At 46.1% G+C, this 13,221-nt stretch overlaps 5 protein-coding genes across 5 annotated transcripts; 1 reads left to right on the top strand and 4 right to left on the bottom strand.

The window, feature by feature from the left end:
* Window positions 1–748: 748 nt before the first annotated feature.
* On the bottom strand, window positions 749–2,033 carry TRIVIDRAFT_154174 (uncharacterized protein; the record flags this gene model as incomplete). The annotated part of the gene is made up of 3 exons (XM_014099493.1): window positions 749–1,413; window positions 1,467–1,669; window positions 1,762–2,033. 3 exons carry the CDS (start codon window positions 2,031–2,033, stop codon window positions 749–751), a joined length of 1,140 nt encoding a protein of 379 aa, XP_013954968.1.
* A 745-nt stretch (window positions 2,034–2,778) lies between these two features.
* TRIVIDRAFT_49802 (uncharacterized protein) lies at window positions 2,779–4,736 on the bottom strand (the record flags this gene model as incomplete). The annotated part of the gene is made up of 4 exons (XM_014099492.1): window positions 2,779–3,847; window positions 3,922–4,131; window positions 4,246–4,453; window positions 4,517–4,736. The coding sequence occupies 4 exons, from the start codon at window positions 4,734–4,736 to the stop codon at window positions 2,779–2,781; spliced, it is 1,707 nt and encodes a 568-aa protein (XP_013954967.1).
* Window positions 4,737–5,718: 982 nt separating this feature from the next.
* Window positions 5,719–6,980, bottom strand: TRIVIDRAFT_192678 (uncharacterized protein; the record flags this gene model as incomplete). Its single annotated transcript, XM_014099491.1, has 3 exons — window positions 5,719–5,901; window positions 5,941–6,556; window positions 6,646–6,980. 3 exons carry the CDS (start codon window positions 6,978–6,980, stop codon window positions 5,719–5,721), a joined length of 1,134 nt encoding a protein of 377 aa, XP_013954966.1.
* Window positions 6,981–8,734: 1,754 nt separating this feature from the next.
* TRIVIDRAFT_69465 (uncharacterized protein) lies at window positions 8,735–9,945 on the bottom strand (the record flags this gene model as incomplete). Its single annotated transcript, XM_014099490.1, has 4 exons — window positions 8,735–9,361; window positions 9,424–9,515; window positions 9,578–9,844; window positions 9,921–9,945. The coding sequence occupies 4 exons, from the start codon at window positions 9,943–9,945 to the stop codon at window positions 8,735–8,737; spliced, it is 1,011 nt and encodes a 336-aa protein (XP_013954965.1).
* A 1,058-nt stretch (window positions 9,946–11,003) lies between these two features.
* On the top strand, window positions 11,004–13,019 carry TRIVIDRAFT_192676 (uncharacterized protein; the record flags this gene model as incomplete). The annotated part of the gene is made up of 8 exons (XM_014099489.1): window positions 11,004–11,020; window positions 11,103–11,330; window positions 11,434–11,538; window positions 11,621–11,843; window positions 11,998–12,236; window positions 12,301–12,544; window positions 12,581–12,700; window positions 12,762–13,019. The coding sequence occupies 8 exons, from the start codon at window positions 11,004–11,006 to the stop codon at window positions 13,017–13,019; spliced, it is 1,434 nt and encodes a 477-aa protein (XP_013954964.1).
* Window positions 13,020–13,221: the final 202 nt, after the last annotated feature.

Below are 13,221 nucleotides of genomic sequence, written 5' to 3'. Positions count from 1 at the left end.
TTCAATGCCCTGTAATAACTACGATGTTAGTTGATGGGGTACTTAGTTTCCGTGATTCTCGGCATTGACCGGATAGATAGCGGATTCAACTCCGTCTTTCATATTCAAAAGGCCCTACAACCCCGCTTCAGATCTTAACTAGCATACCCCAATGGAGTATGTTCATATTTTACCGACGTTATATTATTGCAGCCATGGTTTTTCAAATAGTTATTCATTGGACTTTCTGACGGGGGGAAAGATCCAGACAAGACTTTACCTTCATAATCTTTGCATAGGACGATTCCGGATGTTTTAGACGATTATGGCTATCTCTTGGCAGTGATTCGCGGGAGTTCTTTCTCATCACTAATTCCAATCACCAAAACGTTCAAAACGTTCAACCTCAAAGCCATGTGAGTGTTCCAAGGTTAGCGCATAGTACGGAAGGGAAAAAAACCAAAATGTTGTAACATGCGCGCTATAAAGTACGTGCTTGAAAGCAATATTTGCCACTTCTCCCCTACCCAAAATAAATCCCCAAAATTTCGAAGCGCTTGTTATCCATTCGAAGGTTCCTCTTAAATGCAATGTTTCCAAGACTCGGCTCTTCTTAGTCAATCTTAAGGGATAAGTCTGAAAGATTTGTATAACACTTAGAAGATCTGCAGGCGAATTGCAGAATTGTTGCAACTGTGGAATATTACGTTTTCATTGGAATAATTGCCAAGCTTTTGCCAGTCCCTCCCTTCTCGCATCAGTATGCCAGCTATCGCATCGAACTGCCCCCGGCATCCGCGAAAAGCTTTTCCAGCACTTCAATGGATTGCATAACACTGTCGTGGTCAGTGCCAGCAACTGTAACTGAGCTAAAGTCAATCACATCATCAAATAGGCTCTCTGGCCACCCCCAACATTCTTCAACGTACTTCTGACCACCGACGCCAATCATAACATCGCTTTCGGCAAAATATGCTCTAATTTTCAGCTTCATGCTGTCTTGAAAGTTTGGATCCAACTGTTTTTTTTGTCTCTCAGCGCTCACAAGTGCTTTCACAAAGACACTGTAGTCATCACACTCTCCCCACGACCATCCCTTGCCTTTTCTCAAACACTGAAGGGCTTCATCATTCGCACCAGTGGTGTTTTCACCGAATATTTTCTTCATAAGCATCGTTTCCAGTTCTAATTGTACATCTCTTGGCAAGTCGTAGGCAGCCGCTAGCTTTTGCCTATCCCTGTTCCGGGACGAGAGCTCTTGCCCGTCACCATTGTCAATAGACGAAGAGAAGAAGCTAGCAGTTTTGGTAAAAATAGTTCCACTGGTAGCGAATGCAGGCGTAATGTGGTTCCATAGGCCAAAGGCCTGTGTTGGAACATATTGAGCCATCTGCCATAATGTCGCTTTGGAATGTGCGGGATCAACCCAAGGCGCTGAGATTTTGTTAATGAGGTTGCCCACAATCCAGCTGACATCTTCTACTTACCCATCAATGCGACAAAAGGCTTCTCTGGATGTAATATATTTCGATAATGATGCAACGTGTTAAGAAGGTACATCGTTCCAGCAGAATGCGAAACTAGTGCAACATGCTCAATATCCAGATGTGCCAGTAGAAGAGGCACAAGTCGAATCCACGTTGAAAGCCGCTGAGGAAACGGCACGCTCGTTGAGCGGCCCATTCCCGGCCTGTGAATGGAAGAAAGGCGTTAGTGTATTTAACCCAACGAGGTTAGAGACTGAGTAGTAATGAAAAGGGTGCAAAGAAAGCCTCTCTTCACCTGTCAACCACCAAAACTCGCACTCCAAATTTACGCGCAACTGGATCCAGAACAGCTCCGATATATCTGGACCCAAACATGCCGGGGATGAAGAGCACAGTTGGCGTGCTCCGATTAGCAGTCGGAGATTCGGGTTTGAAACCTAAGTCGGCATAGCTAATGGTGATGGCTTCATGGTTTGCAGTTCCAGGAAGAATGAACTCTTGGCTGAAACGAGGGTTAGAATAGTAGCTGAGCGCCTGATCGCGCGCTGAAGCGTTAGCGGAGTTCATCCCGTTCACAGCAGACAGACGGATTGGCGTCGCGATTAAGACAGAGTTTATATCAAGTTGCCGGCAAATCTTATAGAAAGAGACAGGATCCAGTCGGAATCAACATCAAATACATCTCAATAGGACGTAGGTAGGTACAAGAGTATAGGACACGTAATTGCATCGGCTACTGCTGCCGGTAACACAAAGTTCCGCTGTGTTATGTCCATCTATTCAGCGAATCACAGTGTATCAGCTTAGCGCGCCAACGCAAATTCTGTTGGTTGCACGGTTACTGTACACATAGGTAAAAATCTTCTAGGGTAGGGTACAGCGATGAGAAAGAAGTGCATTAGATATGCGTTGCAGTTATAAGGTATGTCTTTAACGGCCCCCTCCCCTATGTAAGCTGTGTATATGGAGTAGATTGATGATGGTTCTGGAGTTTGGCGGATGGATCAAAGCTAAAAAAAAAAAAAAAAACTTGCCCCTCGTACACTAGGCATGCGAGAAGAAATTGCCCCATCCACGCGAGCTCCTGAGTAGCCGAGGTTAAACAATCAGCTAGATAAATAGCGCTCTAAATATTCAGCAGATGCATTTTATGGTTCGATTCATCCTCAATCGTCATCATGGGGCTCCTGGCTGCAAAATGAAGGGATGGCAAATTGACTAGACACTTCTAGTGAATAAACAGTTGTATCGCTGTATATAATGAGCTACTATGTGCAAAAATTTAGTTTGTTCCTTCTCACAGTTAATGTTCTCAACATAGTGTCCTGTAAATCCTCTTCCACAAGGGCCATGTTCGGCGCATATCCTCCTCCTCTGTCGAGATGGACTGCACTCTCGAAAAGCTTCTCCCAGTGTGGATGTCCATGGCTGCTATACTAACGATTTCTGTCCTGAACCACAGTTTATGTCCGACATAGAACAAAATAACGATCGGGACAGCCAGCATCTTCAAAAAGAAATTTCTGGCAGTGATGGCAGGCTGGCCACCTGTTGGGTTAATTTGAACCGGGGAAATGGCTACCCAAAGCTGGGAAGTCAGCACCAATATATTTCCAACAAATCCAAAGATAGAACCTATGATCCCGGCCTGTGAAACGAAAGGTAGTTGGTTAAGTGAATGGCCTGCGGCTGCCCAAGCTCTCCGGAAACGAATGTGACAAAGGCAAATGCTTCCCCAAGTAAAAAGACTGGACAGCCCACAAATGGCCAAGAGCCAATCAAAGATTTCTGAATGAATCTTGACATTCACTAGGTATGCCAAAAGTCCCAAAGAAGAGGCAAAAAGGATAGCGACCAATGGTCGTCCTTTGCGATCAACGTAGGAAAATATACTGGGCGCGTGAGACTGCTCAGCCAAGGAAGCCAGTGTTCTCGAAGATCCAAATATGGCAGAGTTTCCCACACTCAATACAGCAATCAGGATTACGGCGTTCATAACGCTGGGTAAAATTGTTGAGCCGGCTTTCTCAACGGCAATGACGAACGGGCTGGCACCCGCATCGACAGAACTTTGGCCTCCAAGAAGACGTGGCTCATTGAATGGAACCAGCAGAGTCACCAACAGCAGGGATACAATGTAGAAGACGGCGATTCTCCAGAACACCTGCTTGATAGCGCTTGGAAGGGATTTTCTTGGATTGGCTGTTTCGGCCGCAGCCAGACCGACCATTTCGGTACCAGTAAACGAAAACGAAGACGTCACCAATACGCTGCAGAAGCCTTTGAAGCCGTTGTGTATTGGGCCGGGATTTGTCCAATATTGACCGCCAATATAACCGCTGGTGGGCGGCCCTCCGATATTGATGACTATACCAAGAAGTCTAGGGGGTTTCTCATGGTATTAGCAGAAGAACCGTGAAGTCATGCTGGGGATCAAGAAGCAGGTAGATATTACATGAAGCCCACAATGGCAGTTACCTTGACGGTAGAAAATATAAATTCTGCCTCGCCATATCCTTTGATTCCCATAAGATTTATGACGACGATTGCTAGTAGAAATATGGTTACGAATATGGATGGATTAAGAGACGCATTCCAATATTGTATAGCCAAAGCCCCGGAAATCATCTCGACGGGCAGAACAACAAGCCATTGTAAAACATAACTGATGAGGCTAACATTAGCAATGATTCTGTTATGAGGCTTTGCAGAATCCACTCTTCCAAGGTGAAATTGCATGGGATAATTTAATGCAGTTGGATTTCTTCTTCTTACTTACTTCCAGCCCATGGCAAAACCCCATGATGGATCCAGAAATCGACTCGAAAATGCAGAAAAAGAACCAGCAACCGGAAAAGTTGTTACCAACTCTCCCAGACTTTGCATAGTACAGAACTGTATAGCACCAGTGACGAGGTAACCAAGCAATAGGGAAGCTGGGCCGCTTTGGTAGAGCGCCAGACCTGATGCTACGAACAGGCCGGTTCCTGCACTCGGTTGTTAGGCTTTCAATCTTTGCTTTCAGTTGACTTCTGGAGATGTAGCCATACCGACAGAACCTCCAATAGCAATCATTTGAAGATGCCGACCCTTGAGATCGCGCGCAAGTGCAGAATTGGCTGTTCGGACGTTGGCAGCACGGAGGTCATAGAAGCGACCACCCGTTTGGCCCATTTCAGGGAGATCATCGTTGATGTGATACCCATGATTACCAGTCATGGGAAGACCTCCAGGTACTCGGCGAAAACTGTCGACAAAACGGCGGCCCATTGACTTCTTGCGAGAGGTCCTGGGCCGTGTATTGGCTGTGATGGAATACGATGTTGCTACAGCAAACTGACTCCTCGATTTACTTGCCGATAGATCGCTCATTTCGACCACCTCAAAATCCCGAGTGTATGTGATTCCATTTTTGACGGATTTTGGCTTTTCTGGCTCGTTGGATGCCATTTTTGCGGTGGCCTTCTACACCTGTTTACAAAATGCACGTAAGAAAAGAATGCTGATCCAGCTCGCTCGGAAAATTAAGTATGCATGGGTTGGCGTTCATGGAAGGTCTGTGGAAGGCCATTAGAACGCAGGCAGAACGAGACACAACTAGTAGTGCTCTTTTAGGGTGGAAATCTCATTTCCTTTCCAAAGCCATCTTGGCACTCAAACTGCCTCGAAATGGTAAGGCTCCGTCCGGTGATCATGCAATTTGATGGTGCTATGCACCGCGCCGTTGAAGAGTTTCACACACATCAATAGCCTCCCGCCACAGCTTGGCTGGAGCCGAGGTCTCAACGCTATTTTAGCACGGGCTAGATAAGAGTAGTTCGTTCATGACAGCGACACCTGCATCTGCTATAGCCATGTGGCTGAGTGTGTGGGGACACTGGTCTCCGCAAACCTGGGGTTGAGAGATAACAATTGTCACTTGGCAGGATTGCATCTGAAACATGACTAACGGAATCACAAAAAAAGGATGCCTAGACAGGTTCCTCGCCGATTCTATGGCATAATGGAATCAACATGCACTAGCTGGTTGTGGCTGTATGCAAGCGAGCTGCATGGAGATTCATGAACTACAAACCACCGGGGTGTTTTTTTCTCCTTCTGTTAACTAAAACTGGCAAGGAAAAGGGGTTGTAAGATATGAGGGTGTGATGGGCATTCGGACTATTAGTCGATTGGCTATTGTGGCTGGGAACTGGCCTGAAGGTTTAGGGACGCTAAGAATAAGAATACAGTAGTATGATTGGCGAAGTATCTATCTGCGCCGGAGGCTAGTCATTCCGGCAGGCACCAGAGGTTCTGGAGATCGAGGGGTCTCAAGACCCAAGACCGCGGCAGCCTGTGATGATCCGTGGTCCGGCTGGATGAGCGAGTCATGGCTCTGCGTTGGACTAACTCCACTGCCACTGGCAGCTGAGGATTGGAATGCGGTATCGGCCTGTTTATCATCCATCCATCCATTGATGTCCGACTTGACCCGGTGTTCATTCTCAGCTTGATACCAATCGCTTGTAGCAGTTCCTTGACCTTGGGGCCGAGATGTCGTTCCGCTGCTGTTGTAATCTGGCCGAAATTTGTTCTTTCTCGCTCCGCTATCTCTAAGAAAAGAGCCCAGAGCTACCAGATTCGCTACTGTAGTTGCTGCAAGCAGTTCTATGGATGCCCACATAGATCGAACCACCTGGTCCCCATGCTGTTTGATGGTCTCTGGTATTCTGTAAATTGTAATGCCGACAGTCAAAAACCCAAAGCAGAACAGCATAGCAAGCAAGATCTTGCGCCGTGTGTGAATGCGAGTAGAGATGATGATTGGAATCGGAAATATTATGAGTATGGCATCGATGACTGCGCTGCTAACTCCCATGGTGAGGAGCTGTGCCACACCTTGACGACACTGCGGTCCTGGATCCGGAATGATTTGCCAGTAGTGAGAGATTGGTTGGCATTCGGCCAGAGTGCTCACTATGATGGCCACAAAGGAAGCCGCAAGAATGCCTCGTAAAACATTGATGAGGAGGCTGTAGAGTCTCTTTGAGGACGCACCAGCCAGCCGGTTCAAAAATTCAAGCGTGGTGAATTTGAGTGTCCATATCCTGTAAAAGCCAAAGGCAAAATAAAATGGTTAGTGCCCATTGCAAAAGCATGAAGAACAAAAGAGTAGACCCAGCAGAGGTGAACTAACGTGGCAGCATAGAATATTCTTCCAGCAAGCACAATCTTACTTGCGATGATCCTCTGATTGATCTCCTTGGATGATAACTCCAGACCATCAAGCTGAATATTATTTGTGCCATATAAAAGGACGACGTGGGTGCACGCAATCCGGAGATATAATGGTATCAATGCCAATGCCGTGATCTTGTCCTCGATGAACAGCTTTTCCACTCGAATATATCGTCCTGACAGGCGTAGCAAGATGAGACAGGTGCAAAAAAGCGTTATCCACCAAGCTACAAGCAATGTGGGTTTCGCATCGCTGAATGGCCTTTCTGGCGGTGCCGACGAGTATAGAGCCATGTTTGGGCGTTACATGCAAACGATTGAAAGGAAGCACAAGTTACGCCCTTGTCATGATATCTCTAGATGATGACGGTTTAAGCAGCAAAACAGGATCTTATTTCGTATGCTTGAATCAAACATTAATAAAAGCAATGCATCACACTAGTAGTTGACGTACAGTATAGATACCTACAGTATAGTGAGTATGCTGGCCATGAACCGATAACGAAAACAAAATGGGTGGGCTACCGCATTGGGGTACATCGGCACCTAGGCACATAACTTGGCAGCCCCTGGCGTGACGACTATCGAACTGACCCGGCCCTTCTTTGGGGTGGTGTGCCTCGCCTTCGCCTAGCAGCAATCGAACTTCGTTCGTTCCAGCCTAAGGGGCTGTGGCGTTTGTCGGAGAAGTTTGGTGATTAGACAAGTCTGGCGGTCGGAGATTGCCGCTGTGCTTAGCCAAGCATTCGTGTCGTGCCGCGACATTTAACGCCACAGCTTCAAGGATTGATGCCATGAGTTCAGCAGGAAGTACTAGTGGATGCTAAAGCTGCAAATTCGGGTAAAGGGTGCGTTTGAGGCATCTTGGCGGCATTCCAAACATGTGAAGTGCTACTAGTGCGTGCGCCAATGACCTGATATGATTACGAGGACGCGATTTTACTCCGCAAATATGTGTGGATGCCAAATTGCCCACGCTACTGGCCGCGAGCCATCTAGAACTCCTTCAAAACAGCCACTTTCTTCGCATCTTTATGTTGTTGAATCGGCGAGGCTACGTCTTATCAAGTAGCAGCACATGCGCATTGAATATGAAATACTAGCCTGCAGGATAGGAATACGTATACAACCTCTCAAAATTGAAGAGTCATACTAGGTTATTGACAAAAGCCCTCAGTCTCCTTCCGTTATGTGGTCCTCTGTCTGCACAGTGAATCGAGTGTAGAACACTCCGTAGTAAGGACGAGGCTACCTAATTTAGGGCATATATTTTATTCCGATGTAACATTCTGACCGAAGCACGCGATATGCGTGAACAGTTAACGGGAAGGAAACCCCCGAAATGCAGATTATTTAGCTCAGCATATTTGTAACGGAAAATGACATGGCTGCCTGGCCATACCACTGCCAACCCTATCGTATTTGCTAGTAGAAGGCGCTGTCCTACTTAACAGGTTAGCCTTTTACCTATTTTGAAATAACTTCTTATGGCACACGACCTCGCTTCTCACATTTCAACATCACAGAAGCGGCTACTGTTCGTTGAGCAGACGCTAAACAGTTCTCCATACTCGTGTTACTTCTGGTCTTCTTTTTAAAGACCGCGGCATTTGCTTCTACAGTAATATCGATCCTAATAATACCTCCACTTTCTCTATTTATGACCCGTCGTATCATCGATTCCATTTTTCTAATTAGGCCAGCCCCACTTCTACTGATTGCAGCACATCATGAGACGACCTGGGAGAAGATCGTTGACGAAATCGGCGGAACGAACTTAGATTAGATAGACGGAGAGTATACAGATAGCCATAATACATTATAGATTTGATAAGAAACCGGATAAGAACGAATGAGCTATTAGAGGAAAACTTTCGAGTCCATGCATCGAACCAAAGGAAGTTGGTTTCCCTTTTCAATACGATAGCATTTACGAATAGACTATTGAAGACTAAAATGTACTAAAAGTTGTTCTAAATGAAGTACTCAGCATCGCCTTATACATCGAAGTAAAAGCATACATTGTCATCAAATTTCCGGACAATCCCCTAGTCGATCGTACATATAATTTTGCCCATAATCTTGTTAGTCTCCATCAGCTTGTGTGCATCAATTATTTGTTCCCATGGTAGGACTTTTTCGATGTGGACTTTGAACTGCCCAGATTGGAACTGTGGAAGGGCTTCTGATACGAATGTATCTCTCAGCTTCCTCTGAAAATCTTCATCTCGGCTTCGTAAAGTTGAGCCCTCGTATCTGACTCTTTTGAAAGCAAGAAGTCCCATGTCGAATTCTTTTTTAAAGGTAAACCCGCTCATTAATCCAACCAGCACAACTCTTGCATCTTTAGCAGCAATCTTGAGGTTTTCAGCAAAGACATCGGGTCCGATTAGATCCGCAATTATGTCAACGCCTTTGCCATTAGTTGCCTTCATCACCTGGTCAACCCAGTTCGGGTCAGTGGTGTTGAAAGCCGCAGTAGCGCCTAGGGTGTTGACGCAGAAATCGCATTTTTCATCAGATCGTGCCGTTGCATAAACAGCTGAAGCACCTGCGCTGAGAGCAAGTTGGATACCGCTGATAGAGACTCCCGAAGCCCCGGCATGCCAAAGAATAGATTTGCCACGCGTGAATTCTCCAATTTTATACATCACTTTTGTTGCGGTAAGCCAGGTCTATGTGCAGGTTAGCATCCGCTTAGGTGTACTTGCACATTCAATACTATGCCGAGACTTACTTCGGGAATTCCTGCAGCCTCTTCCCATGACAGGTGAGGTGGCTTATGAATCAGCATATGGGTTGAGACGGTAATGTACTCTGCATATGCTCCTGAGGGATCTTTCTTTAGCAAGCTTGCCTTCACGGATTGCTTTTGGGGAAAGCTGTCATACCTCCATACGCCAACGCGAACACTTCGTCGCCAACACTGAAGGACGATTCACTATTTTCTCCTAGTTCCTCTATTATGCCGGAGAACTCCAATCCCATAATTCTGCCGGCCCAAGGCGGGACAGGATATTCGCCATCGCGCTGCATAATATCCGCGCGGTTGATTCCAAAAGCCTTGATCTTTATCAGAGCCTGGCCCTCCTTGGGTATCGGTTTGGGAATTTCTGCCATATAAAGGGATTCTGCTGGGCCAACATTGCCCCGAATATCTATCGCATAAAATGAAAGGTGAGAATTTGAATCCCGCGGTACGGCACAAAGCTTATTGGGAAGCTTGAGTCTTACCAATAGCTCTCATGTTGTTGAACATGGTGTTAATCTTTTAGTATCGTAAATCTTAATTCAAGTTGTTTGAATGCTCATGAGTTGTGGAATGGGTCCATTGATTCGGGATCTATCAAATATATATTGAAATTTATATACATACAACTACAACCTTTGTATTGCCGATTGATAATCACTACACAACACATGATGTTTCCAGCTGAAGAAAATCTTCATGCTTTCGGGAACTCGGCTCCATCGGCATCTCGGGAGAATAAATGCGTACTTTACTGACTAAGCATATTTGTAACTGTGGATGTTTATAACAACTCAGCCAAGTTCGGACAGTTCTTCTGAGACAAAAGCGAGAACGACTTGTCTTCGCAAAAAGGTTTCGCCTGTGGTGTCACATGCTAAATCATTAGAAACAAACGCATCAATACGCGGCACCTTTACCAACCAAGTAACAAACTCAAACTATGTAGATATCCCTACTTTAGCGAGACCAGCACTTTGCAGATTCCCATTTAGTGATATTACTAATTCGCATAAAACTGTTGCGAACGGTTCCCCATTATGGTAAAAACCAAGAAGGGCATATTCCGTTTATGGTAATTTACATAACAAGCATTCTGCCAATTACAGCAGCGAAAATCTCCTTTGCTGAAATGGGTATCTGCCAACCCTGTTTGAGGTTCAGAGTTCTGACAACTCGCTGCATTTGACGTCAGTCCGAACCGCCGAGCCTCCGAGGGCGAGCTACCGAGTTACCGAAGTTTGCAGGTTTGCTTAGAAATTTCGTATATCTTGATATAGAGCAAGCAGGACATTGCTTAATAGGCTCTCGAGTTATTGCTAATCAATCTCGTTAGAAAGATGAATAATTTAAACACGACTCTATCTAGTGATAAATAGAAATTATGTACTGTGTTTCCGCTAACTTTGCAATTACATGGATGTACTCCGTATATCTCAGCGATTTGATTGTACAATCTTAACATAAACATTTTAACGCTCAGTCAAGATTCAACTATTTTTTCAGCGAAGTGAAGAGGATATCTCGCAGCCGGGGGGGGGGGGGGGATAATAACGACCGCATTCGCCATGGGCATTGATCTCGAGTCAGTCGGGGGCCGATGTCGATGGGCAACAACATCAGTCCAGATCCGAACAGCATTTTGGTGGGAACAATGCTCCCGTAAGCGACCCAGAGAGGGAAGAGGTAGCCTTGGGCCGGGCGCGAACGATAGAAAGCCAGCATAGCCGTACCGTAGGGGTCCCGTTGGCAGACAGTAAAGACGCATTGCCGCTGCCACAGATGGGAGCCGGAAAGCCATATCCTCCGGCTCTCTTGGACAAAGTTGGCTACATTGTGGAATTCGATGGCGCTGATGATCCCATTCACCCACAAAATTGGCCAGCGAGAACAAAGTCAGTATATTAAAAGCAACGTCAAATGACAGAATCTAACTTATATAGGGGCTATAATAACTGCAATTTTGTCTGTTACTACATTTATCACAACTTTTGCCAGTGTAATCTACGCGCCCGACATTTCAACAATAGCAGCGGACTATAAAGTTGCACCGGAAGTTGCCACACTTGGCGTCACGCTGTATGTCCTAGGATTTTCAGCAGGGTAAGTATCCTGTCTAATGGCGGTTTGCTTTTTGGGGAAATCGTCACTCTCCTCTATGATTGTTTGTCTCACTCTACAGTAGACCAGTGCTGTGGGGACCACTCTCTGAAATCAAGGGGCGGCGGCTGCGTCTCGTCGTTGCCGCTTTCGGGACTGCTATTTTTCATTTTGCCGTGGCAGTTTCGAAAGATCTTCAAAGGATCATGATCAACCGCTTTTTTGCAGGCTTCTTTGGAACTGGTCCTCTCGCTGTGGGTGGCGCTGTGTTTGTGGATTTATTTGACAACAAGACGCGCAGTATTGCTGTAACCCCCCCCCCCTCCCCATGATACCAAAAACCATTATGTTGTCGCAGAACTGTAGCCAGGTTACTATCTTTACCCTATCTGTTTTCGTTAGCCCAATGAGTTCACCTTTCATTGGGGGCTTCATTGTAACTAGTCACCTTGGTTGGCGTAGACTCAGTATCTCTCTGGCATCCTTGCCTCTGCGGCCGCCGTGCTGAACTTCGTAGTATACGAAACTTATCCGCCCATTATTTTGGCTCGGAAGGCAGCCGAACTGCGTCGCCGAACTGAGAACTGGGCTATTCACGCGAAGCAGGAGGAAACCGAGGTCGACTTCCACGAGATGGTTGAACGTAATTTAATACGTCCGCTTCGCATGCTTGTGGTCGAACCCATTGTCCTGCTAATAAGGTATATCGACGCCACTTAGTTTATGTCTTCCAACTGTGGTTACTAATTCTTCCACTCGCTTTAGTCTCTATTCTGCGTTTATTTATGGCCTACTTTATCTGTTTCTAACTGCATATCCCATCATTTTCCAGGGAGTATACGGTATGAGGCCGGGTATCAGCAGCCTTCCCGAGCTAGGCGCTGTGCTGGGTTGCATTTTAACAGGCGTCATAATGGTTTTGAGGGCACCAGCCTATCGGCGCAAACTTGAAGTAAATAACAATATGCCCATACCAGAGTGGCGACTGCCTGAGGCTATGGTTGGAGCGGTACTGTTCGCCGGTGGCATGTTTTGGCTCGGTTAGTCTGGCTATCGTAAAGAAGTCCACTGGATCGTTCCGACAATCGGTGGTGTTGTGACAGGCCTTCGTATCTCAATGGTCTTTCTACAAGCTTTCAATTATCTCATTGACGCTTACTTGATGGTATGTGTTTTGTTCCAACCGAACATTCAGTGTCCCAATCTATCATTAACGCGATGAGTAGCTTGCGGCGTCGGCCCCAGCAGCCAATACCTTTTTGCGGTCGTTATTTGGCGCCATTTTCCCTCTTTTCGCTTCTTATATGTTTAAAGGGATGGGGATACAATGGACAATGACGTTAATTGGGTGTGTCGCCGCTCTACTGGCACCTGTGCCCGTCATTTTCTACATCAAAGGCGCGCAGATTCGAAAAGTGAGCAAATATACGCCCAAGTTCCTCCCTCCAACAGCCACACCGAGACCCAATAAAGAAGGGGTTTAAAATTAGAGGCGAGGAGATAGGAGATCAAGAAATTATGGGAAGCTTTTTCGAAGCAGATCGAGTTTGTATTTATATATGCATGGGGCTATTTGGTTTAGAGAAAATTACCGGATTATGGTGTGGAAAGGCGTCATATCTTCTCTCCAAATGACGCCCTTGGGACGCCCTTGGAGCTTACTTACCCCTCACCCCAATGCCGAAG

The sequence above is a fragment of the Trichoderma virens genome, assembly GCF_000170995.1.
Source record: "Trichoderma virens Gv29-8 chromosome Unknown TRIVIscaffold_78, whole genome shotgun sequence".
NCBI classification, from domain to species: domain Eukaryota; kingdom Fungi; phylum Ascomycota; class Sordariomycetes; order Hypocreales; family Hypocreaceae; genus Trichoderma; species Trichoderma virens.
This window is presented reverse-complemented; position numbering and strand designations above follow the sequence as displayed.